General features: G+C 38.8%; 1 protein-coding gene across 1 annotated transcript; it reads left to right on the top strand.

Moving 5' to 3' along the window:
* Nucleotides 1–2,686: 2,686 nt before the first annotated feature.
* On the top strand, nt 2,687–26,503 carry LOC306755776 (receptor for retinol uptake stra6-like; the record flags this gene model as incomplete). Its single annotated transcript, XM_079240291.1, has 17 exons — nt 2,687–2,784; nt 2,999–3,065; nt 7,405–7,490; nt 7,596–7,735; nt 7,883–8,049; nt 8,335–8,442; nt 8,768–8,835; nt 11,980–12,059; nt 12,143–12,204; nt 12,287–12,449; nt 12,572–12,647; nt 14,422–14,555; nt 14,935–15,052; nt 15,147–15,248; nt 17,754–17,917; nt 23,521–23,658; nt 26,253–26,503. The coding sequence occupies 17 exons, from the start codon at nt 2,687–2,689 to the stop codon at nt 26,501–26,503; spliced, it is 2,022 nt and encodes a 673-aa protein (XP_079096417.1).
* Between the last annotated feature and the right edge of the window lie 921 nt (nt 26,504–27,424).

Genomic DNA, 27,424 nt, shown 5'->3' with positions numbered 1-27,424 from the left:
AAGTAATTAAAAATCAGAAGATTTTAACTGAGACAAGAATAGCAGCGAGTTCATCAGAGGTGAATTAAATAGCAGCGAATGAGTTTTGTTGGTTTCTGCCATGGCTGGGATCAGATCAGCAGGCCCTCTGCAGCTTCTGCCATGACAGTGAGCTCACCCATCCACATTTAGAAACTTCAAATTTCATCTAATTTTCCAGCAGATATTGTTTTGGAGATCTCTGTGATCTTGAAGTGAAGTAACATGAACGGCTTCAGAATGTTTTTTCTTGTTAGAAACAAGGAGAAACAAAAATCTCCTTGTTTCTGTCTCACATGAAAAGCGATCCTGCCCAGCAGCCCCACCTCACGTGTCCACAGTCCCAGTCTGACATTTCCTAAGCTTGTGTCACACACAGGTTTCTTTTGTTTGAATAAGAGTTTTTCATCTTATTATAAGATTAGTCTCTTAAGCAACGGGCAGCAAGAGGCAAACAGGTTTGCAGCAGTAAAAGACGTTGCTTAACGTCACACAACACAGTGCTTCAGTAAACCCTCTCCAAAGAGCACGATGTAATAAAACCATTGCAGAGTTTATGAGCAGTTGGAAACAAAACGATGCCCAACTTATGCATGATTTAAAAAAATCAAAGATACAAACAGATGAAATTATGTAAATGTGGATTTAGCTGATGTGCGAGAGGCAATTTAAAGGATTTATCAAATGAGAATATCAGATCTTAAAACAAGATTTCCAGAATAATTTCACTGCCCTTGGAGTGCACCGACCACTCAGACAGAACAGCAACGTCTGAACTTCCATTATCTGAAGTTTCTACAGATGAATCTAAATTTAGGTCCTGACTGGGACAGTCAGAGATGTGTAATACTGGTCTTTCGGTGAACCACCTCCAACATCTTCAGGTCTCTCTGTGAAGAAGGCTTTCATCACGGCCCTCTCTGATTTATTTATTCACTTATTGACAGTTATTTAAATGACAACTAAGTTTATGATCATATTTCTTCATTATTTTTTTTTTTTATTTACTTATCTACATTACAATTTTTCCTTCCTGCCCACGTTCTCAAATTCAGTTCCATTCAATTTTGCTTTATTTATCCACCACCAAGTCCTGACAAACTCATCTCAAGAGACTTACATATGCAATTCGTGCATAATCCAAGCCTTTAGATCATCAACATTGATCACATTTCTAATAACTCCCCATCCTGAGCATGCATAAGATGGAGCAACAGTGAAAAGGTAAATCAAGCCTCACGTAGAACCAGAACGGAACTGCCTAAAGGTGTGTTCACACCAGGCGCGTATGAGCGACTGGTTTACATGTAAAGTCTATGTGGAGGCACGTCAAGGAGACATCAAGCTTTCTCGTTTTCAGCGTTTGATGCGGCGGTGTGACACATGTGCAAACATCAAAGATGGAAAATCCGAACTTCTGCCACTTGATGCGGGGCGTCAACCAATCAAAGCGATCGGCCCAGAGCTCCTGGAGTAAATGGTGAAATTCACCAAACTCAGAATGCCTACGATTTATCTGGTGAACCCAGACGCGGGATTGAGATGCCCTACGACAACGTTTTCTCGCTTTATTTATTAAATAAAGCCATGCTGTAGGAAAGCTCTGCCTTTCCCTCCTCTCTTTTCCGCCACGTTAGCCGCTCGCTCCCAACAAGTGGCAAACGTGACATAAGTGTCATGAGTGACACTTTAGTGACCAGCAGCGAGCGTTCAGCATCTTGAGCGTCAAAAACGCTCAGAACGCATTTGGTGTGAACACACCGTTAAAGATACTACCACCTCCATGCTTTACAGTGGGGATCGTCACTTTCCTTACTTTGAGATGCATTTGCTTTATTTTGAAAGGCTTCTTTGGTAAAGTCTGAAGCAGGTATGAGCTGATTTTTGCATATATACTCAGATTTTAAATGGTTACTATTTCGTTTGTGTGGGAGTCAATGATCACAACGCGTTGCTTCATTCGTCACCTTTATTACTCTAACCTTCACAACCCAAGTTTACGACCTTGCTGTAGACCACACCAGCTGCCCTTAAAGGCACAGTAACACGGGGATCAACAACAGGTTACCTTAAGCAGGCAAACGGCCTGTTTTAGAACATAACAGTTACTTATGGTATTAATTTCCATCCCATAACATATTAAAGAATTTGGCTCATCAGGTCAGAGACCTAAGAAGTAGAAGGTGGAAACCTTTTTGAATCATTCAGTATAACAAGCAGACAAATCAATAACACATAGTACACAAACGCTGGTTTTTTCAAGCAGGATATTTGTAGAAATAAAGGAAACGATGCAGTAAAGAATACAATAATTGTTATTTTATATATATTTTACTCAGTATGTTTTCAACATGTTGATATGTTTCATGACTGCAAAAGAAAAACCCGAATCTCTTCATGAACACAGTAATCCTGCCACTTCTCCTCTCGTTTCCTGTAAATCTGAACCTTTCTTGCCCTCGCCCGCCCCTTTGTGTGGCTGTTAATCTGCTGCTTTGGGCTCATGGTCAGGCTGGAATGTGTCCGGGTGTTTGGGCCAAGCTGTCCAGACACATTGCAGCACCAGCAGATCGCTGACTGAGGTTTCCAGACTGGAGGAGGCTCAGAAGGAGACTTCAGCAACTGAGTTTTTCCTCTTTCACTTGTTTGATTTGTTAAAACAGCTGAGATGAACCAGAGCAAAGTTGAGTTTGAGCCTTTTGAATATACCTACTATGACTATTCAGACTGGTACGGCGAAGCAGAACCAACTAAACCACCCAAAGAGTGAGTATAAAAAGCTGACAGTGTTAAATGTTTTAATTAGACTGTTTGATTTTTGGTTTGTTATTTTCTCTGTATTTAACTCGATTCGATGCATCCACATAAAACAAATCCAATCTAACTTAAAAAGATTATTAATATTCCTGAAACACATTTTTCCTTTCATGCAAACTTGTTATTGTGAGTTCACATGCATGTAATTTCCTCTTTGCTGCAGAGTTATTTTACCATGTGACCCGACAGCAGATGACAAACTTTTCCACATAAGCATATTATCCGTATCTGTAAGTATCCTCGGCTCGTACATTTAAAGGATGAAGCACGTTCCTGTTAGATGTAGAAGCAAAGCAAGAAACCTGATAGCGTCAGTCAAGACAGCGATACCAAAAAATAGATATTATTTACATCATAATATTGTTTACAGGTTGGCTGAATCAAAAAAACTTCACAAGTGTCAAAAATTACTGACCAGAAAATGAGTCAAATTGTGTTTATTGATTCATTCCTTCCTTCCTTATCTGGATTAATTTCCCTGGCAAGGCTACAACCATGGTGGAAATGGGTTTATTGCTATGTGTTGGCTGTTTTTTTTTTAAATTTATTTTTGCAAAAAACAAGTTATCTTTATTTCAACTTTACACAGGGCTTTGTGCCCAAGGCCGGATTATCCAATGGGCATTATGGACACAGGCTCAGGGGCACATGCCCAATTGGGGCCCATGTGGGACCCACCTAGGGCAAACAACAGCAGTTTGGACATAAAACGAAATGTACATTTCATTTCTTTTTTATTTATTTAATTGAAAACAACATAAAAATAAATACAAACTAAGACTGCCAATTAAATATGGCTTGAATGAAAAGGAGCAGAAAGAAGAGCAATCTTATGAAATCTGCCCCTGAATTCCATAATCATCCATTTAACAATATTCACATACAACATCCAGTTGTTCCAAAATTTGCATTGGATACCCATTACATTCCTTTCTTTTAATAGTTTTGAAAGCATTTACAGATATTCAAAATGTAACACCATGATAATTACTCAAAGTAATTCACATTATGTCTCTAACTTTTCATAAGTCTTTAATATTGTTCTTTTAAAACATAAAAACCAGATAGTTACACCACAGTGACTACTGTGTTGCTATTGATACCATTGGCTGAGCGATGTTAGAAATGTCATTTCACAGTGTATCATTGACAATTTTCACAATGTTGAGGTTAGAAAGGGGGCCCCTGGAACACTCAGGGCCCAGTGCCCTGTGCACTTTTAATCCGGCTCTGTTTGTATGAGAAAAAAAAAAACATGCATTTTTCTAAAAAAGAAAAAAAAAACAGAGCAAAAATTATGAAAACTGCACAACAATTTTGTACTAAAAACATTTAAAAGCCTCTACTAAAAGTCAAAATTAGAAAGACCAACACATTGTGAGTAACTAGTTCTGCAAGAGCGCCGATGTTTGTGGCGGTTTACATTATTGTTTTACATCTCACCAACTACCTGGATGACAAACCAGACCTCACCAGTGGGTTTTCCTTATGGTGCGTTCCAGTTGTCTCGTAGTATTGGGACCATTGGATCATCACGGAGTTGGGCACCCTGCAGTGAGCTGAACAGATATTTGAGGTGGAGGTCTTTGGGATTCACATTGCTTTTGATCCATGTAACATACCTTGAGAGTAGAAGTGTAAAAAAAAAAAAAAAAAAAAAAAAAAAGTAAAAGTAAAAAAAGTAGAAAAAAGTAGAAGCCTCTTTTAGTTTATTCATTTCATTTAATTTATTTGTGTATTTGCCAAGAAAATTCATTCTGTAGTGCAAACTTAGACCACAGAGCAAAAATAGCTTGTATCCATTGATCAGTATTGACTCTAAATGTTTAATACATTTTTTGGTGATGTATTATTTGCACCAGTGGTCCCTCAAGAAGTGGGTATAATCCAGGTTTTGGCCCTTTTTTAAGTTAAACGGATAAAAAAATAGCCCAGAAAAACACTGTTTTACTCCAAAAATCAATCTGAATATGTACTTATCGTCACATAATCTCTGCTCTTTGGTCTCAGGACCTCAGCAATAATAAAAGACAGAGTTGCTGCTTTTAACACCTTCATCCAAAATTGTTCCAATGTTGTATCGAAACACCCAAATAAGATCTGTTCCAGCCTCCAGCTCTGCTGCAAACCCATCCGACCCACACTGGAGATTAATTGCGCTCTCAACACAATGACATCAAGGCGTCAGGCTCATAGACATTTATATCTTTATTATGTCTATGTTCAGGCTAAAGTTAATAGAGCTGATGGCTAACTGCACCAGTGTAGCATCGGTAACTTAGCTGAGCTGCTGGTAGACATAGATACACACATAGGGAGGTTTGTAATTGTAAAAGGGGGTTTAGAAGTAGGAATACTCAATGCTGACTGAAAGATAAGTGTGCATACTGCGTATACCTGCATATACCACTGGTTTGCACTCATTAATAGATAAATAGATGCAAAATAGAACAGCACATGCAGCTTTGAACCCTCCCAGGACACACATGGAATAAAGTTGATTTATCTTTGCAGCATCCATCAAACCTTTTCAGGCTCTTTTCTCTCTGAATGAACCCTTTGCCATGAACGCTTTGTTTCACTTAGCTTAATGATGTCTACTGACTTTTTATTTTCATCCAATTATATGAGAAGACCACCCTGACTTGTTCAGAAAACTCCTCTTGCTGTGTGTGGGATGGATACGACCTCGTTTCTTTGTTCAGTAGAAGCAAAGTAAAGTGTAGCAGCAGGGTCACTGCTGCTCTTTAAGACACTGAAAACATTTTATCTTCAAACTGAGGCTCATTAGGATACATGCTCCAGACTTATTGCTTACTTTGACTCAAATCTTCTTTCATAAAGTTGCAACTTTTAATTAACCCACTTGCATTTGCAAATACTTTGATTAACATGAAATGATCAGTTGAAACAAGGTCAAATCAGAATAGGTCCTGACAAGAAGGCTTAGTGTTATAAACATGTGGATCACAACGTCACCAGCCAGACTTTTTCTGCAATTTGGTCTTTTTTTTTTTTCCCCACAAAATTACAGCAAAATAAAATATGTAATATACTGGAATTACTGGCTCCATATTATGCAAAAATGAGCTTTTAAAAATGTTCTAACAGTGTCTGGGGCCCAGAAATGAGAAAATCCTGTCACCTCTCTCGCTTGCCTACTTTTTAGCGAATGTTTGCTGAAACGGTTCTGAGATCTTTTCCTTTCTGACTTCAAGATGGAAAATAATGACTCCGTTAATGCATGGATATTGCTCCAGGTATCTGAGCCTCTCTAACATAACTGAGTGTAATGTTCTAATATCTGGTCTCTCTATCCGGGGCAGACGACAAGTATCTGATTGTGCTCAGCCGGATTTTGAGCAATGTTTTTACAATAAAGTAATGTAAAATGTCTCAGAAAGCGTAGGTATCAAACATCTCACTCTGTTGGGTTAAATTCATTTGCCTGCCAAAAATATATGTGGAATCTTTAAATTCCAATCTTGAATTGTTGATAAAGAGTTAAAAACAATCCGATCTATGGATCACTTTAAAATCCCAAAGCCCCTGCTTGTTGGCAATTTCTTTTCCTTCAGCCACAATAAATAAATAAATAAATGTAATCTTACAAACATAATGCATAAATATAAATAAAAAAACATTTTCAAACTAAATAAAAAAATGATTAAACCTAATAAAATATGCTTTAAAAAAATCAAATAAATCTGATGTGACCTGGTAAAATATACACAAAACCTTTCTTTGGAAACATTGTCAAGGAAATTCAAGGTTTTTCTGAAACTTTTGATAAAGTTCCATCCATCTATCTTCTGCTGCTTATCTGGGGTCGGGTCGCAGGGGCAGAAGCCTAAGCAGGGAAGCCGAGACTTCCCTCCCCTCAGCCACATTTGCCAACTCTGCGGGGGGATCCCGAGGTGTTCCCAGGCCAGCCGAGAGATATAATCCCTTCAGGGAGGCGTCCAGGAGGCTTCCTGTCCAGATGCCCGAGCCACCTCAACTGGTTCCTCTCGATGTGGAGGAGCAGAGGCTCTACTCTGATCTCCTCCCGGATGACCGAGCTCCTCACCCTATCTCTAAGGGAGAGCTCGGCCACCCTGTGGAGGAAACTCATTTCAGCCGCCTGTATACGGCTGTTTTGATAAAGTTGTCTACTGAAACTTGCATTTCTGAGCCTAAAAATAAAAGATTAAAGTCTTGTATTTAAACAGTATCTGTTGACGTGTCCCAATGTTATACCAGATTTTGTGTGATTTTATTATTGGAGGAGCGTCTTGTTTAACCATTTGGCCTCGCTTCAGGCCTGAAATGTAGATACTGTCCATTGGTCTTCACGCAGAAACTCAGGAAACTTTTTTTTATTATCTCTGAAGTTTAAATAAAACATAACAGTCTGTCGACACAAATATAAAGCTGTCTGCATTTTAAATCAGCATTTATGGAAGAAAATGGGGGAAAAAAATCCACTTTTTTCCAGTATGTCTGGTGCAAACAGCTTCTGTCATCCTGCATGAACTGTGAGGTTTAACATGTGGCGAAAATCCTGGTGACTTTCATCTTTTCCTGCAGCTGGTCATCATGTTGATCCTGGCCGCTCTCACCAGGAAAAACAAACTGTGCCAGGGATTTACAAGAGGATCCTCCAGCATCTTCAGGTGAATCTGGAAAAGTGTTCATTAATGTGCATTGTCCTCATTAAATTAAATAAAAATATGCTGTTTTTCTGAAACAGCATCTAAATGTTTTGCATGCTCCTTCAGCCCGGCGAACTTCCTGGACCAGACTCAGAAGAAGAGCCTGATAATGGCCGTTTTCGGACTCATGTTCAGCAAGTTGGCCATGCTGATGATCTCTCCGGACCCTCTGCCTTTCGCCAAAGACACTCCAGCAAACATTAAAGGTGGATTTCTTTATCTTTCCTCGACAAAAGGGTGATAAACAACAAATAACTTTCAGCTTTAATTGAACACATATTTTAACACATTACATAAAAACCTTTTAAAATGACTTGAAACATTTATCTGACCTCTTTTGTCATGTTTTCCAGAGTACATGAAGATTATTGCCATTTTCTACTACCCAGTCCTGTATTATCCTTTGGTGATGTGTTGCACTCTGCAGCATAAAGCAGGTTACGTCTTTGGGGCGCTTCTTTCATTCAGTCACTTCGGCATCCTTGTGTGGCAGAAGTTTAACTGTCCAAAGACCCCAGAGGTGATGCAAATTTAAAAAAAAAAAGTTGATTTTTATGAAAGTTTTAACCATGCAGTTTTAAAATAAATTATGACATAAAAAGACATTAAAGAGGTAATTCATTAAACTTATATTTAACAGTCAACACTGATCAGATTTCTTGACTTTAAAAATAAAGCTTAGTGCCTGAAAGGTGCAGAAAACATCTCTGTAGCAGAATGTTGTTAATAAATAAACCTTTAAGTGGTAGATAAAACTGATTTAGGTTAAATCATGCCTTTTTTTCCACCTGTTTTATCTTCACAGATCTATAAGTACTATGCTCTGCTAGCAAGTCTGCCTCAGCTAGCCTGCCTGGCTTTCCTCTGCGTCCAGTTCCCTGTGCTGTTTGTCAAAGGCCCAAAGACAGACGACGTGAGGAACTAGCATTCAGATTTAGTGAAAACACAAACTGTTTAATGTAGACGTGGTTTTACAACCTATTTTTGACGTGTTCTGGTAATTTGAACTTTGTGAAAAGTGATTACAATAAGCAGCTTGCGGGTTTAACTTAGAGAGCAGATTATCACAAGGGGTCTTTTTTTTTCCCTCGTTCAAATATTTCTATGTGAACGATTTTTTTTCAGATGATGGTTATTCTATATTTTTCTAAAATAACCAAAAAGAAATAGAGTTTTTATTTTTAGGTCCTATTTAGGTGTCCCAGATATAAACCCCCTTCTTATGTTCCTGCTCACAGGACCTGGACAGCAGCTACTACACCAACTATGTGAAGTTACTTTTGAAGAAAAAGTCCTCGTCTGTCAGGTGTGTGGAGATAAAACAGTGATTTATTTTCAGAAAACTCAGTGAAGACATAATAAAGCCAAGTTGGATGATGGAGGAGGGGGTGTGTAGTAAACTAGATGCAGAGCGGATCGTGCTTGGCTGAATTTTTATCTTCCACCATCAGATATTTAGATTTTCAGGAAAAATAAAAGTAAACCATGAAGTGTGGAGATGATGGATCCGAATGCAGGGCAATGATGCAAGAGGAGGCTGGGAGAGGGAAATCATTTATTTTAGAAGAACAAGAAGTCACTGCAGCAGCAGTATAAAGAAGAGCATAACAGTAATAAAGGCAAGAAGCATGAAGGGAAACCAGGAAAGAAAAGAGACAACAAGGATCTGGAAAGGGGGAGAGAAACCAAGGGGGAGTTAACAACAAATAAAGAGCAGGCGACACAATTAGCAGCAGAAAATCCCATGTGACTGGAGATGAAACCATCCAGGACAAAGAAGGGATGGACTAATGCAGAGATCCACAAGACCCCACTTTACTGCTGGTTTTACATGTTTCCCTGCTGCAACACACCTCAATCACATTAAATAGATGTCTGACAAGGTCTTCACAGGTCTGTTGACTGACTATCAGTTGTGTGTGAAGTCTGCAGGACAGTGGGCCTTGACAACGTTACCAAACCTAAAACAGATGTTCTGCATCCGGGGGTCAAACTCCAGTGCTGAAGGGCCGGTATCCGGCAGGTTTTTGTTGTTTCCCTGCACCAACCCACCTGATTCACAACAACTGGATCCCACAGCTTCCTGTAAACCGATTCCTCGGTTTTGGTCAGGTGTGTTGCAGCATGGAAACAACAAAAGCCTGACGGATACTGGTCCTGGAGGTCTGGAGTTTGACACATCACTGCAGGACCTGGTTTGTATACCAGGTATGTTGGAGCAGGTAAATCTGTGAGCTGAAAATCCTCAGTTTGGTGTGTTAAACAGGAAGTGTTTACTCAATTACACAAGTTTTTGAATAAACACAACATTTCAGAAAAATATCAATCTGGTTTTAGGACTAACCACAGTACGGAAACGGCCCTCTTAAAGATTGTTAGTGACCTTAGATCTAACTTGGACTCACAGAAACTTTCTGTTCTTGTTCTACTGGATCTGAGTGCTGCATTCGATACAGTAGATCATCAGATTTTATTAAACAGACTCAGAAGTCTGGTGGGCCTCTCAGGAACTGCTCTTAAGTGGTTTCATTCCTACCTCTCGGATCGGCAATTTTTTGTAAGTATGGATACATGCTCCTCACGAACCTATGAAATAAAATGTGGGGTTCCGCAAGGATCAATTTTAGGCCCGTTACTTTTTAACCTGTATATGTTACCACTTGGGGACGTCATCAGGAGACACGGCGTTGATTTTCACAGCTATGCCGATGATACACAGCTTTACATCGCCGTGTCCCCTGATGACTCAGAGCCACTAAATGTTCTTTTAAATTGTATTTCAGATATAAAGTCATGGATGGCAGCAAACCTTTTACAGCTCAACCAGGACAAAACTGAAGTTTTAATTATCGGTCCTGAAGGCAAGAGAGAGATCCTTTTGTTAAAATTGCAACATTTTAATCCCTCCCAGTGTGTGAGAAATTTGGGTGTTCTTCTTGACTCTGAGCTGGATTTTATTCCACACATAAAAAATGTAACAAAAACAGGTTTTTATCATCTAAAAAATATTGCCAGAGTCCGCCCATTTCTCTCTCTTGCCAGCACAGAGGTGCTGATGCTTTTATTTCCAGTAGATTAGATTACTGTAACGCCCTGCTCTCTGGTCTTCCTAAAAAGTCTCTTTCCAGCCTAGAATTACTACAGAATTCAGCGGCACGAGTTCTGACGAGGACCAGAGGGCGGGAACACGTTACACCAGTTTTAAAATCGCTGCATTGGCTTCCTGTGCGCTTCAGGATTGATTTTAAGATTCTTTTACTTGTTTATAAATGCCTTAATGGTCTTGGGCCTTCTTATTTATCCGACCTTCTTTTGAATTATGAGCCTTCGCGGACCCTGAGGTCTTCTGGTACTGGCCTTTTAGTGTTTCCTAAAGTCCGAACTAAGACATACGGTGAGACCTCTTTCCACTGTTATGGTCCTCGACTGTGGAACAGCCTGCCAGAGGACCTCAGGGCCGCGGAGACTGTTGATGTTTTTAAGAAGAGGCTCAAGACACACCTTTTTAGCTTAGCATTTAACTGAATTTTATTTTATTTTATTTACTTCTCTTAATTTACTTCATTTATTAATTAATTTATTTTTAAATTGTTTTATTAGATTTCTTATTTTTAATACATTATTGTAAAGTCCTTCTATATATATATATATGTATATTTTCTTTTATTGTTGCTCTTATTTCTTACTGCTTCTTAAGGTTATTCATCTTCTGGTTTTAACTCCAGTGTTTTCCTTATGGGAATCCTGCACGCTGGGGGCCCTGCCTGTTTGGTCTGGGGGCTGTTGTCATGGCGACCGCTGCTGTTTGGGTGGCGCGGGGTCCAGCACTGCAGCTTCACGGCTGCAGGGTGGCCCCGTTGCTGCCTGGGAGTTGTGCGGTTGCTGTGGCAGCGGCCCCTATGAGCATGCGGGGGGCTGGCTCCTGGTGTGGATGGATCCCGAGGTATTGTCTCCTCACATCAGCACCAAGTCAGAATTTTTATCACTTCCTGAATGTTTTTAGTTGTTTTATTAACCAGAATTCAGTTAAAGAGACAGTATTCAGGGAATGATGTTTTTCAGGGAATGTGGGTGGGTGTGTGTGGGTGGGTGTGGGGGGGTTCTTTGCTCTTTGTCTTTGTGTGTGTGTGTGAGTGTGTGGAAAGAGCTTGTGTCAATTATTTTTAAATGCCTTTTTATCCACTGTTTGTTTTAATCCTTATGACTTCATTTTATCCTGTAAAGCACTTTGTGTTGCCTGAGGCATGAAAAGTGCTCAAGAAATAAAGTTTGATTTGATTTGATAAATAAATTAAAAATCGAATTTAGATTAAAAAAAAAAAAAAAAAGACATTAATTTAAAATGTAATTTTAAAATGTAATGTAATTTTTTGAATATTTGTCATATTTTTATTTAAAGAAAACCATCCAGACGGTTCCGCGTTTGCTTTTTTTTTTTATTGTCCTTCAGCTCTTCGGATTCAGACAAACCATCGCTGGTAAAACGAATCCTGGAGGTGGCGAAAGGTTATATTTATATTCCAGAGAAAGGTCAGTGCCCTCATACTGGTGGGAATATCTGAAACCAAGCCATAAAGCTTGATCCTAAATGGATGATTTATTTGGTCTTTCAGTGTTTCGTTTCCCGCTGAAACTGGCTGTGTCATCTTTTGTTACCTGCGTGGCCATTTATCACGTAAGCTTTAACCCGGTCGAAGCGTTGAAGTAGTTTGCTTTTATGGGATGTGCTCATGTTGGTTCGCCGTTTCGCCCTCCAGACTGCGCTGTTATTAGTCGTCCTGGTGGTCCCTACGCTCCACATTGTGCGCGCTGGTATTGATGAAAACATCGCCTTCCTGTTGCTGGGCTTTGGGATCATCCTATCAGACGACAGGATGGAGGTCGTGCAAATCGTGACTTTCTACACTTGGTTGCTGGAAGGTGCGTGAGGTTCTTTTATTTATGTTTGTTTAGTTTAGTTATTTTCTTTTGACATTTGAACAAAATCTGTGTGAAATCACAAGAATAAAAAAGCATTCAGTCTTTCTCTGTCATCATGTTAGTGTGCTACCTCTGTGCGATGACCCTGTCCTGTCTCGTCAGTGTTATAATGCTCATGAGGTCCATGGTTCTTCACAGGTATGTACAGACACCGCTGGATTCTTACAGAAAACTGTAATGATTAGTTATTTACAGCTTAATGTGAATTATAACCAACTACAGCCTTTCCTTCCTCGATAACTGACTGTATTGTTTGAACAATTCAGCCTTATTGTTTCATTTTCTTTTTTTTTTTCCAGTTCTGCCATTAAAATATTAAATTCTAGTAAATCATGCAAAAGTTTTTATCAACCCTTTTTTCTTTTTAATTAGTTTCCAAACAGCCCAACACTCTTGGTCCTTTAAAGGGGTCGTGTGCAGCAGTTCTACAGGATTTCTGAAGGTTTTTTATGCTTTTTCTTTTGATACTGGCGGCTTTACAACTTGGTTTTAGTTCAGTAATTGTACTGAAGCTTTTACAGGGATTTTCTGTTTGTTTGGTCTGTTTACATCAGTGTTTTTCAACCTTTATTGAGGCAAGGCACACTTGTTTTTTGTTTTTTTTATTTTAAAGTCCACATTAATAATATAAAGTCCATCTTGTCAAAGTCTCTTGAATAGAAATCAGAGAAACACAAGAAGAAGGAATTTTATTATATTTCAGTGGGGTTTGTTTGGATGAACACAGAGCTGCTTTTCAGACCAATTAGGGGAAATTGGGTCATTTCTCACGGCACACCTGATAATATCTCACAGCACACTAGTGTTCCACGGCACATTGGTTAAAAAACAGAGGTTTACATGAATCTATGAATGATTTAAAAAAAAAGAAAGGAGCCTAATTCAACAGATGATATGTTGTCTATACAAAAACAGACAACGTGGCAAAGATCTTTTTTCAAGATAATCTTTGGGTGCTTATTGACTCGCAAGGACATCTTTTGTTTCTATTTTTTTTGATAAATATAAAATACAGATGACTAAACGGTTCGACAAACAGAAAATATCATTTTTGGACCAACTGTGTTTCCTTTACAGCAGGGGTCTTCAGTTCCTCAATCCAGCAGGTTTTTTTTTATGTATTCCTGCTTCAACACACCTGAATCAAATTAAATGGATCCAACAGCCTATCAGGTTCTGCATCATGACTTTGTATTTGAGTCAGCTGTGTTGGAGGAAGAAAAACCTTCAGGATAACGAACCGAGTACCCCTGCTTTACAGTTTATTTTTTACAAAATAAAAAAGATTTTTCTAACATTTCAGCAAAGCACAATTTATGGGTGTTTCCACTGTATGATTTTTAGTGGTATTTCTGGTAAATCCGTCCCAAAACACACAAGTTTGGGGAGCATGGAAATACAAAACATTTACTTTTTGCTACTACTGCTGCTGCCATCCTCATCAGAAGACAAAAGAAGGGTTAGAGTACGTCTGATAGTTAATCATTGATTTGATTCAGGTGTTTCATCAGGGAATCGTCTAAAACCTGCAGGAAACAGGTCCTCCAGGACCAGGACTGAGGATCCCTGGTCTACACCCATCTGTACAGCATAATGGGTTTTCGGCTGCTTTTCAGTCAGTGTAGTTGGAGCCACAAATTAAAACCTGGAAATCTAAAATCTAAAGGGCAACAGTGTGACGGTGATCCCAGCACACTGCTGATGCAGCGTCAACACAAAAACAACAAAACATGAAACAGGGTGGTCTTCCCGTAGACCCGCCCTCATCTTGACAACTAAACCCAACTGATTTCTAAAGAAAAGCTTTAAAAAGTCCTTCAGGAAACTAAACATTTCTGTTTTATTAAAATGATGTAAATCGTGCAGGACATCTTGTCTGAAACGGACACACTTCTGGTTTCATTCCTTCCAGATCCAACCTGAAAGGACTCTATAAGGGGGACGTGTATAGCGTTTATAACAGCCAGAAGACCATCCGTCCATCTAAATCCGGCGTGGTCTGCTGGATGGGTCTAACAGGATACCAGGCTGCGATCGTCTGCCTCGGTAAAGATTAATTCAACGGTTTTGCTCGGGAAAAACCAGCCTAAAACATATTACTGCTGGAGACAGCAAAGCATCTGGAAGCCTGATATCTCATTGTTCTGTGATGCAGAGCTGTGTTCTTGTGTAAAAGCTGTGATAAAGGGACTGGAAAAGGTCTCAGTCGTATTTCTGAGCAACGTTTTCTGTAAGGATTTACATGCTGGGCGGTCTGCAGGTTAAAAAGGCTGAAAAGTTTGAAGAAATGGAAGAAACTGTTGGTCTTTAGAGTCTAAGTAATATCAGGAAGGAAAGATCAGATCTCAGATTGTAACATCATGACGTGAATAAAAATCATGATTCCTTTTTAAAACTGCGTTTTGTGTCCACGCTGTCCTGGCAGGAATGGCGATCCAGACAGTGGTGTTTTTCATCTGTTTCCTCTTCCTGGTGTTTCTGATTATCATCCCGGTGTTTTACGGCCGGAACCTCATTGTGTTTGAAGTTGCAGGAAAGTCATGGTGAGTCTGCATCCTTTAATGTAACCATTAAATTCTCTCATTTCTGATCAGAAAAGAAATTTATTTTTGTTTCACCATCCTTGCAATGTCTCAGGCCGGCCTGGCTCACCCTCATACTGGTTACAGTCATTCAACACGTGGCTGCCAAGTTATTCTTCATCAAAAAGGAAGCTGGTACGAGAGATCTGAATAACAGGTACGTTGGCTTGTTCTTACTTATTTGTTGAAATTATCATAACTGGACTTTTGGAGGCTGATAAATGAGGAAAAACAGATAAGACTGACTTTTGTAAGGGATTTGAGCACTTTTTTTCCCCACATATTTAATTCAGATTATTATTAGACCAAGAAATAAACTGATATGGAAAAGGTGGGAGACTCAAATGATGAGCATGAATGATTTGTTTGTTTTGAAGAGCTCATCTGGAAGTAAAAGAACAAGCAAAGAAACTTTGCTATTAATACGCTCAGTGCAATTGAATGCAAAGCCAATGGGAGAAATAAGGAGGTGAAACATGAAAAGTTAGATAAAAGCAATAAAAACCAACAAATAAAAAAGTGTTTAGGTTTTGTTTGACCCTAGCCTCTAAGAAACTGTTTTTTTCTCTTTTGTAAAACATGTAAGAGCTTTTATTTAAATCTAAAAATTGCCTCCCGACAACCAGGTGACACATAATGTGCCTTTAAGACTATAGTGATGCATTTTCTTCAGCAGCTTGGATTCATTTATTTCTTTATTCTAATATAATTTTTGTTTAGTTTGAATCAATCTAAACAACTACACATACAACTCACCCAGAAGTGCCCAGTAAGAGAAAGTTAGGGGCATTAGGAGAAAAAGTGACACTGAGGAGGATGAGTCTTCAGGAGAATAATGCAAAAAGAGAGGGACATCCCTTTTCTGATGATATCTGGAACCACAAATGACACTAAAACACTTTTTTGTGGGGATGTTAGTAACTCATAAGAGGTGCACAGTGGCTGAAAAGGAGCGTTAGCTTGCTAATATAGGAGCCACCGAGTATTAACACTGATACCTGCAGCATCTCCACAGGCTGCATTAATGACTTGAAAATGTTTTGTGAACCAGTGGAGGTCAGTGAGTTATTCAGCGACATGTTTGGCTGATCTAGTGCCGGATCTGCTGCCAGGTTCTGGACCATCTGCAGGGTTTCATTGAACATGCAACGAGACCTGCTGGAAGAGTCAAAACAAGACATAATCCTGTACCAGGGGTTGGATGGCATGCTCAATCAGTCTTTTATAGTTAAGTTGGTTAAAACCCAAAGATGAGTCTTTGCTTCTTGTTTTATCATGTTTTGTGAAAAAGCATTGAAACGACATATTCATACACTAGTTACAATCACATGCAGATGTATTGATCAGGCACATGCAGTTAGCTCTCGGGTTTGACAGACACACAAATGATCATTTAAACATGTAGGCAGGTAAGTGTCTGCTTAATCTAACACAATCAAGATTGTAAGACACCGTTAAAATCTTGCAAAGCTAGCTAAATAATAAAACAGCAGTTGCCAGACTATTTTACTCTTTATGCCATCACAACCAGTAACGTATGTTGATGTTTTCCCTCAGAAGAAAGACGTGAAAATTGTTAAGCTTCTCTTGCTGGGTCATACTTCCCTCCTTTTTGAGAGCGAAACATCAACTAACTAATCCTTTAGAATGTATATAGACCATTGGCGTATAGTCATGTAAAAAGGTAGTGTAGCAATCTGCCTTTTTATGTAAAGGATTTTATAAGGGGAAACGGACTGGATGCTCGAACAAACATCATTGTGATGATATGAGAGGAAAAGACAGAGCAGGACTGTGTCTACGGCCTCAACCGTACAGTGCAGGGTGAGTTGTGCAGCTTGTCTGCCTGGCCAGGAGGAGGTGCTGTGGAGTAACTTTTATTGAGCTCTGAAAAGCACTAAATGCCTTCAATTCAATTCAACTTTATTTGTATAGCACCACTTCACAACAACGTTGTCACAGGGGATTTTACGTACACAAACCAACATACACATAATTTCAAGCCTATTCATACATGTCCTATAATAGAAACCAACTGATTGCATCGAGTCATGACTTGGATCCAATCCCCCATCCTGAGCTGCACGAGGCGACAGTGGGAAGGAAAAAACTCGCTTTTAACAGGAAGAAAACCTCCGGCAGAACCCGACTCAAGGAGGGCAGCCATCTGCCTCGACTGGTTGGGGTGGAGAGGACAGGAAAGACAGAACAACATGTACAACTGCACTTATTCAGGAGGACCTGCTGAAAAAAGGAGAAATAAGTTAGAGACGGCAATATTGGCATCAGTTTCAAATCGATAGGGACAACAGGCTGTAAAAAAATATCATCTTATTAAAAAATAAAAATGATAAAAAGGGAGAAATATATGTACTAATAATTAAAATGGATTGATTCCATTTATTTCTTTCTGCTTTGGGTAGGCACTACCTACCCTTGCCACTGGTCTTCATGCAAAATTCATGAAAGACATAAGTAATGGTGCATCTTCAATGCTGTCCCAGTTATCTGCAGATAACTGACCTTTTTCCATCAGTTCATACCAGATCAGAGCGTACATGTGATGCTCACACGGTTGCGCAATAAACAGATTTGAATAAATATAATAGTTACTTACAAGTGTGTTATCCTGTTTTCTGATCTACTTCATGGTAAATTTCAGAGAAAGTTTGTTCCTCCTGACGTACCTGCTGTTTGTGGTCAATATTGTGGTGGGACTGATCGTTGCTATATGGAGAATGGTGATCACAGCTCTGTACAACATCATCCATCTTGGTCGTATCGACATCAGTCTGCTCCACCGCACTGCAGAGACCTACGATCCAGGTAAACTTCACTTTCTAGACAACAACGGAGTCATAAGTTACTCAACTTTAGTTGCATTTAGTTGACTTTTAGCTATTGGTGTGATCAAGCGGCAACCTCCGGCGGTTAAAAGTTAAGCCTATGCGGAAGTGCATAAAACTGCAGTTCCCCCTTCATCCACTAGGGAGCAAACAGAGCAAATCCCCATAGACTCCCATGTTAAAAAGACCAACTTCACAGCAGGAATAAACATGTTTACAGCCTGGATTAAAAATCCATTTTCAGTTTATAGATCAGGTTTACCTTCATGGCAACTGTTGGGGGAGTGGATTTTTTTCTAACTCGTCCGTTTTAAAGTAATTTAATCTCGAAGTTCGGCATATTTAGAGCTCAACCTCTTTGCCCATATTTGTATTTTCTGGGCGAGACGACGCCAACATGACGCTGCCAACATGACGCTGCCAACATGGTGACGATAGGAACCGCCCACCGAGCTTCAATTTTTTTTTTTTTAATTTTTTTTAATTTTTTTTTATTGAAATGTATTTACAATACAATACAACAGATATACAGGAGAATTCCATAACTCACAACTCAAGCTCAGGGGCAGCATCATAGATCATTCTGGTTTTCACAGCTTTAGAATTAGTGCAAAATTTCAATGACTTAATGTACATATGGACATAACATAGGAAAACTGACATATTTGGTTTTTGCTTAGCAAATTTACAACAATGTATGTGAAATTTATCAAGTAGAGTGAAGAGGTTAATTACAAATCTTATTTTGTGTGGAAGGTGAAAACTAAAACACCCAAATAAAACATTATCAGGCTTCATTCTAATTTGATACTCCAGCTTCCTACTGAGGTACAGATTAACATCATTCCAGAAGACTTGACAATAGGAGCACTCCCAGAAAAGATGACATATAGTTTCACCTGTTTGTTGACAGAAGGAGCAGAGATTTTCAACATTTTTATGGATGTTTGCCAGAAAAACATTAACTGGATAGCACCTGTGTAGAATTTTCAGTGACACTTCTCACACTTTGTTGGTAATAAAAAATTGTCTGGGAAGGGACCAGACCTTTTTCCAGTTCATATCAGGACATTCATTATTCCAGATCAAAACAGAGGCTGGTTTACAACTCACATCTCTTTGAATTAATTCTCTAATGCATTTGTTATTAGTTTTTGTACTAAGAAAGGGCTCTGAGTTCCCAATAAAAAGTTGTGGGAGAGCATCAGGTGGAGCAGTTCTAGGTGCAGATGAGACCAGATGTTTGCTTCCTGAGGGATCGGCATCATTAACAACGGTAAATTCTCTAGGAGTAACAGGAAAATGGAATCTTTCAAGAAACTCACAATATGTAAGTAAATGACCATCCCTATTAAGCAACTGATTAACAAGCAGAATACCATGTTCCACCCATGTTTTTAAATACAGAGACTTATGTTTAAAACAAATATCCTGTTTATTCCACATGTAATGAAAGTGTGGAGAAAAGTTATGTTTGTATACTAGAGACCAGGAAAGAAGCATTTGCCTGTGAAAGTTGGATAATTTAATGGGTATTTTATCTGTTGTAATTGCACCTTAATAGAAAGTTAAGTCCACCAAAGGGCTCAAAAATGTGATGGGAGATAAAAGTCGATAATGACTTTGAATTTAACAATTACCTTTTGATCCATTTTATTTTAAAGGAAGAATGTAGTGTGTAAAAATCTAAAGCATTAAAACCACCAGAGTTTAAATCATTAATCATTACATTCTTGCGGATTTGATGGACTTTTCTTTTCCAGATGAAATTAAAAAGAGTTTTGTCAGCAGTCGAGCACACATCTTTTGGGACATTTAATGCAGAGCTGGCAGACACGAGTCTGGACAACCCTTCAGCTTTAGACAGCAGGACACGGCCAGTTATACGAAGATCCCTCTGGATCCACAGATCAAATTTTTGTTTAATAGTTGTTATTAGGGGATTAAAGTTTTCACTCGTCCTCAAGTTTTCATCTTTGAAAATAGATATTCCCAGGTATTTAACTTTAGATTTTATGGGAATTCCTGAAATTTCTATTTCATTGCATGGTTTAATGGAGAACAACTCACACTTCTACATGTTTAGTTTCAGGCCAGAAGCTTTAGAAAAAGCAGTAAGAATTTACTTGGGTTTTATCCTGTAAAAAAAGGGTGGTGTCATCTGCTAGCTGGCTTAGAGTGACAACCCTCCCTGCAACAGAAATACCTTTTAGCTCACTGTTTTTAATATGAGTGGCCAGTATTTGCATTGGGAGTAAGAAAAGATGCGGAGAAACTGGACACCCTGACGTATCCCTCTATTCAAATTAAACCTTTTGGTAGTTCCATGTGGAAGTTTAATTGAACTGTTTGCACTTGTATAAAGAGTTTTTTTTTATAGATTTAATAAACTGTTCCCCAAAGCCAAAAAATGCAAGTGCTGCAAACATAAACTCATGTTCTATAGAGTCAAATGCTTTGTGGAAATCTAAGAACGGAATAAAACTGTCATCCTGGATTAAATCGGAGTAATCAAGAATGTCAAATACCAATCTAATATTGTCAATTATGTACCTGTTAGGCATGAATCCATTCTGAGACTTATCTATGATATTATCTAGAACTAACTTTAGTTTTTCAGCTAAACAAATCAGACACTAAACAAACTAACAGAGCTAAACAAATAGCAAGGATTTTGTAATCACTGTTTAAAATGGACACAGGACGCCAATCATCCAATAACAAGCTATCTTTATGTGGTTTTGGAATTAAAGTGATTAAACTTTGGCAAAGAGAGGGAGGCAATTTTCCAGTTTCAAAGCTTTCAAGAACTGCTTTTAAGAGGAAAGGAGCTAGTTCCTCTGAGAAGTGTTTATAAAATTCAGAGGATAAGCCATCTGTGCCAGGAGATTTATTTGGTTTGAGTTTGTTTATTGCTCGTTTCACTTCATTAAGAGTTATCGGTTTGTCGCACATTGATTTATCTCCTTCACTAATAATGCTGACATTACTCACAGCACCAAAGAAATGGTGAACATCTTCTAGTGACAGTGTTGATTCATATAGAGATTTAAAATAATTTTCACATATCGTAGCAATTTCTTTTGGATTATCAATAATATTTCCATCTAAACACAATTTGTCTATACTATTCCTTTTTTGTCTCTGTTTTTCTAATTTGAAAAAGTAACTGGAATTCTGTTCACCCTTTTCAATCCACTTGGCCCTTGATCACACAAAAACCCCTTTGGCTTTAGTTATATACAGTTGGTCCAGCTTCAATTGCAAGGAGTTCAACTGGTTTCTCTGCTCCTCTGACAAATTTTCAGGTGGAATTGAAGACAGAGAGATTAATTCTGTCATCAAATCATTTCCCCCTTTCATCCCATCTCTTTTAAGATTCGCACCAGTTTTTCTTAAGAGTTTTTGCAACTCAAATTTTAGGAGCTCCCAATATTTACCATAAGATTCTTCTTGTTCTGCCAAATTCCAATATTCTAAGATTAAATCCTTTATTTTCAGTCTTAATGTCTCATTAATTAAAAGCTGATTGTTTAATTTCCAGTAGCCAGGGGTTAGTTTTTTCCTCACATCACATGAAGAAAAATTTAATGTAAGGATTGTGGTTTTCTGATCAGTTAGAGGGCTTGGGTTAATTTCAGTCTTATATGGTAGGTTTAACATGGAATCTGATACCAGCCAAAGGTCTATTCTTGACTGGGAGGTGCCAGAGTTGTTACTCCAGATATATTCTGTACAATTAGGGTTATTTGATCGCCATGCATCTATCAAGCCATTTTCAGTCATGAAGTTAACTAGAGTCCTATTTTTTCTCTTTCTACTAGGGAATCAATCAATCTTGTCATTAACTGTAGCATTAAAGTCTCCACCCAAAATAATTTTTACCTTCCCAAAACGTTTAACAGAAGAATTAATATGTGAACTTATGATCATTAACAACTCCTTATTTTCTCTGTCATTGTTATACCCGTAGACATTTCCCACTAAGTAAAATTGATTTGATAAATAAACAGTCAACAATATAAAGTGTCCATTTTTATCAGTAAGAACAGAAGCAATCTTTCCTCCAGATTTGCATTTAAGAGTCATTGTTCCTCCCGAATGCTGGTTTCCATGCGACATCCAAAGGTCTTCCCCCCACTCTGATTTCCAGAAATTACAGTCAGTTTCCACTGAGTGACTTTCTTGGACAAAACAGAAGTCTGCATCAAAGTTTTTTGCATATAAAAATAAAGCTTTCTGCTTTGTAATGTCTCTTAAGCCCCGAGCATTAATAGAAAGACATTTTAGAACTGAAATTTCAACTCAGAAAAGTAAGACAAAAGACATGAAGAGAAACTAGCAGTTATTACTAATGAAACTTTCCTCAAGAGTAAAGCATATTATTAGCATCATAATAAACTGTGCAACTCCAGATTATTGAAACGTCGAATTCAATTCAACTCACACGAACATATATTCTCACCAACATGCAGCTGATGGTCTTTCGGTCAGACCAGATCAATCTGCAGCAATCAACCAAAACAAGCCAGACTCCAAAGCGATAATATGAGTCGTGCCTTTCAATGAATCTCTTTGTTGTCAATAAAGGCTCTTCCTCCAACGAAAAAAGCTAACTTCTTCTCCTCTCGTGCCTTCATGATCTGTGGCCACAGACGTTTGCGCAGCTCTCGATCCTCAGGAGAAAGGTCTTCTTTAAATCGGATCTTCCTCTGCTTCAGGTACTCTGAATTTTTGGACAGCTTCCATACGGTGCCTCCAAAATGCCTCATTGAAAACTGCAGAAGGATATCTTGGGGAATCGTTTGGTGGAGAGTTTTCCTACCAAGCCTGTAAACTGAATCGATCACATCCTGGAACTTATCTTTGTGTTGAGGAGCCACAGTTTCACATATTTCAATCAGTCGTGCTCTCACATCTTCTCCCTCGGTCTCTGGAAGCCCTCTCAGACGCAGGTTCCATCTACGTTTGTATCTTGATAGTTCCTGAACTTTGTTTTCCAGGTTCACTATCTTCTCTTCTGCCTTGCTAACTCTCTCACCAGTGGCTTTCAGCGTACTTTTAATGTCTTGAACATCAGCTGCCAAAAAGTTGATTGATGTTTTGAGTTCCTCGATCGATTTACCGATTGTGCAGCCTTGCTCCTCAATAGCTAGCTTCAACACCGCCACGATGCTGTTGGCCGTATCTCTCTCCATTTTTCCTTTCTTTGCACAAGGTTTTCTTGGTGAAATAGCAGGAATAGGTTCACTTTTACTTTTTGAAAATGAGTTATTTGACATTACAACTTTTTGTAAGAGCCTTCGTAGATGCTGTAGTTTGACAAAAGTTTGAGGAAAGTTGCGCTTAGCGTCTAGACATCAGCCGCCATCTTGGCTCTCCATCCACCGACCGAGCTTCAATTCAGCTCTTCAGAAACCTATGGGTGACGTCACGGAGACTCCATCCATCTCCTTATGTATAGTCTATGGGTGTGATGGATGTGTTGATTATAACAAACGTCAAAATTTCAGCACTAATCATAGATATGGAATAATAAAATGTGAGTGAAGGTACCTGACTGGTCTCATGTGCTCCATCCAGCTTACAGTTACTACACCAACTTCCTGAAAGTGGAGGTCAGCCAGTCGCACCCGGTGCTGAAGGCTTTCTGTGGGCTGCTGCTGGACTTGATGATCGAAGGTGGCAGAGCGGGACAGAAAATGAAAAAAGCAGAAGAAGGTACTAACACCTACACTCTCAAAAATAGAGGTACAAGATAAGGACATTTCTGTACCTATAGGTACATTTCAAAGAAGTGTTCTCTCAAAAGTACAATACTGGTCTTTAAGAGACCAGAAGCACACCTTCAGAGTACACACGCAAAAATAGAGGTACCAGCTTGTACCTAAAAAGGTACAAATGCTTGTCGCTGGGGGTGTACTCTTTTGAGAGACATTTCTGTACCCTTCAGTTCTGGTCTATTTTTGTACCTTATCAAGTTCAACCTCACCTTATCAAGTTATGTTTTTTTATGTTTTCACAGGATTAGACCTGGTCCATGCAATTTAGCAATATGATCTTATCTTTAATCTAGAAATAATCTTCAAAAACTCAAAATACTGACCAGACATACACTTAGTTTACAGCATCTGACCTTCATTGTCTGGTGTAGTAAATGACTGTTAAGTAGTACTAACTGTCATCACTCAACTCTGCTCTAGTTTGTAACATTACAGCCATTAACATTACATTATTCAATGCTGCAGGTACCTTTATGGTGGAAATGGTACAAATTTGTACTTTATGTCACTTTGAACCCTTTTTCGTACTCTGAAGGTGCTTCTGGTCTCTTAAAGACCAGTATTGTACTTTTGAGAGAACATTTCTTTAAAATGTACCTATAGGTACAGAAATGTCCTTATCTTGTACCTTTTTTTTTTGAGAGTGTACGAAAAAGGGTTCAAAGTGACATAAAGTACAAGTTTGTACCATTTCCACCATAAGGATACCTGCAGCATTGAAAAATGTAATGTTAATGGCTGTAATGTTACAAACTAGAGCAGAGTTGAGTGATGACAGTAGTACTACTTAACAGTCATTTACTACACCAGACAATGAAGGTCAGATGCTGCAAACTAAGTGTATGGCTGGTCAGTATTTTGAGTTTTTGAAGATTATTTCTAGATTAAAGATAAGATAATATTGCTAAGTTGCATGGACCAGGCCTAATCCTGTGGAAAACATAAAAAACATAACTTGATAAGGTGAGGTTGAACTTGATATGGTACAAAAATAGACCAGAACTGAAGGGTACAGAAATGTCTCTCAAAAGAGTACACCCCCAGCGACAAGCATTTGTACCTTTTTAGGTACAAGCTGGTACCTCTATTTTTGAGTGTGTACATATTACACACATGTAGCACAGCTGTGCATCTGAGCCGCATTTCTTAGATTTAACTTTTCAGTCTAATATTTTTAATAAGAAATACTAGAAATGCTTATTGTTTCGGCAGCCTGGAAGGGCCGAACCATATGCCGGATTTTTAAGGGATTGCATGTAGAGTTTCCTTTTGTAGAGATCTGCATTCTGGCTCCTCTGTGGCCGATGTCCCGGCTGGATTTAGAAGTTTATTTTCCCTTGGTTGGAATTTACAACTTTTCCATTAAATGGCACTAAATCCTTCACAGATTGTTTGCATATGACTTCTAAAATTATTTAATGAACCACTATTACACTTTAACAGAGTTTCTGGGTGAGGAAACCCCTAAAAACAGCTAATTCTGTGACGCACTTTGTCTTGGGGACGGCCAGTCGTCTCTCTCTCATCTCCAACTGGTTCAAAATGTCGCTGCTCATCTCTTGCACACATTACACCTATTTTAGCATCACTTCACTGGCTCTTCATACATTTTAGAGTTCATTTTAAAGTTCTTTTTATTTGTTTTTAAGTCCCTACATGGTCTGGCCCCTCTGTACCTCTCTCAGCTGCTCACCCCATACTTGCCAGCCGGTGCCTCAGATCAGCTGATCAGCTCCTTCTAGAGGTACTGAGATCTAGGCAGAAGCTCAGAGGGGACAGAGTCTTTGCATTTGCTGCTACAAATTAAAGAATGCACATCGCTGCCAACTCTTAAAACACACCTAAAGACCCATTTTACGTCCGGCATTTTATCCAGTTTGAGACTGCTTTTTATTCTCTCTTATGTACTGCTTTATTTCTTTTTTTTAATGGTTTAATTTATTTTACTTTTGATTGCTTTTATTATCTTTTATTCCTTTAACTTCTATTGTTCTAATGTTCAACACTTTGTTGCAGCTGGCGTTGTGCGAAAGTGCGATATTGAATTGAGTTATTTCGGTATTCATCTTGTGTCCTACCTGTAGTCTACTTTAAACCCAATAAAAGACTGAAGAAAAGAAGTCCGATGTCGATACTTGTCTTATCTTTTGCTCTGTCCCTTTTTCTTCCTCCTCTCTACTACTTTGCTCTTACATTTCTTTGACAAATCAGCCACGCTGTGTGTTCAAAATGGCCAGTGTGACATCCAGTTGCTGGAATATGACACAGTGCCACAAAGCAAAACACAGCTGCCATGTGTTAACCCGGGCTGGAAAAGCTGGAAAAGTTGTGAAAAGAAATTTCTCACCTTCAGGATGCTGCTGGGAATCAAAATGAGTCAGAAATGCACATTTTATGGTCAGAAAGTTACGTAGTGGCACTTTAAGATTGGAAAGCAAGGTCAGTCATCCCACATATTAGAACATGAAGCGTCTGAAAATGTTGCATCTGAGTAAATACAAAAGTTTTGTTTTGCCTCCTCTTTGCTTTCAGGGATTCAGGACAACAAGCCAACCAGTAGTCAGAGGATTCGCGCTCGGTGGCAGCTGCTCTACACGCTGGTCAACAACCCGTCCTTGCTTGGATCCAGGAAGCACTTTCAGACGCTGACGAGCTCAGGCAGCATCCTGAACGGCACCCCCAACCGTAGCACCAAGAAAGGCAGCACCAAGGAAGCTGGAAAGGCTGCAGCAGAGTCAGCCGAGTCCTCTGAGGCTCCAGCAAGCCAAGATAAAACTGAATGAGATCCCTGAGCAGCAAACTGAAATGTATTGCACTGAGCAGGTCCAGCATGCTAATATTATGGCTGCTTCCAAAGCCATGATCCTAATTCTAACAATAAACATTAAAACATGCGCTTTTAAGCCTAAATTTGGTGATAAACATAATTTTCTTGACTTCATATAAATGAAGTCTCACAGAATCTACTGACACCAATCCAATGCAGTGCTTTTTAACTGCACCACTAGTGCACTTCTATTCTATCCTACAGTCATTTAGCAGACTCTTTTATCCAAAAGTGACTAAATGTGCATCAATACAGATGATGTTATCTGTTAATACATGTGTCCTCCATTACAATTAGTTTGGGTTTGTCTTGTAATCCTGAATCAATCGCAGTTCCAAAAACAAGCTCTCACATTTAGCAAGATCTTTGAAGCTCTAAGAAATCTGTCAGGTGACACAGAAATCTGCTCTTTGTCTACGTTTACAGAATCATCAGAGCTTTACCAGATATTAATATGACATTTACTCCATGTTGTTATTCTTTTAAAACCCCAAACCAAAATGCAGAAGCAGTATGTAATAAACTAAGACCACCCTGTGATTTCAAAGCTTATCTTTGACAACTAAACTGAATTTAGTTGGTTTCTGTGTGATGTTATCAGCCTCTCACATCATACTGAGAGAATATTTATTGACCTCATTTTATTTTAGCTTCAGTTTATTGAATTTCCAGACATTAGCTCATGCAAAAGTCTCTTGAGGTTCGATCAAAACATATAAATCAGGTTGTGGTCTGGACTTTGATTTTATCATAGCAACACCTTTATTTTGTTCTTTTTCAGCCGTTCTGCTTATTTGCTGCTGTGTTTATCTTATTAACCTGTTGAACAACCCTGTCAGACAGGTGGCCTCACTTCACCAAAATATCCACACTGCCT

This window comes from Telmatherina bonti (assembly GCF_933228915.1).
Source record: "Telmatherina bonti genome assembly, chromosome: 1".
In the NCBI taxonomy this organism is placed as follows: domain Eukaryota; kingdom Metazoa; phylum Chordata; class Actinopteri; order Atheriniformes; family Telmatherinidae; genus Telmatherina; species Telmatherina bonti.
The sequence above is the reverse complement of the archived record's forward strand: the minus strand, read 5'-3'. Positions and strand labels throughout refer to the sequence as shown.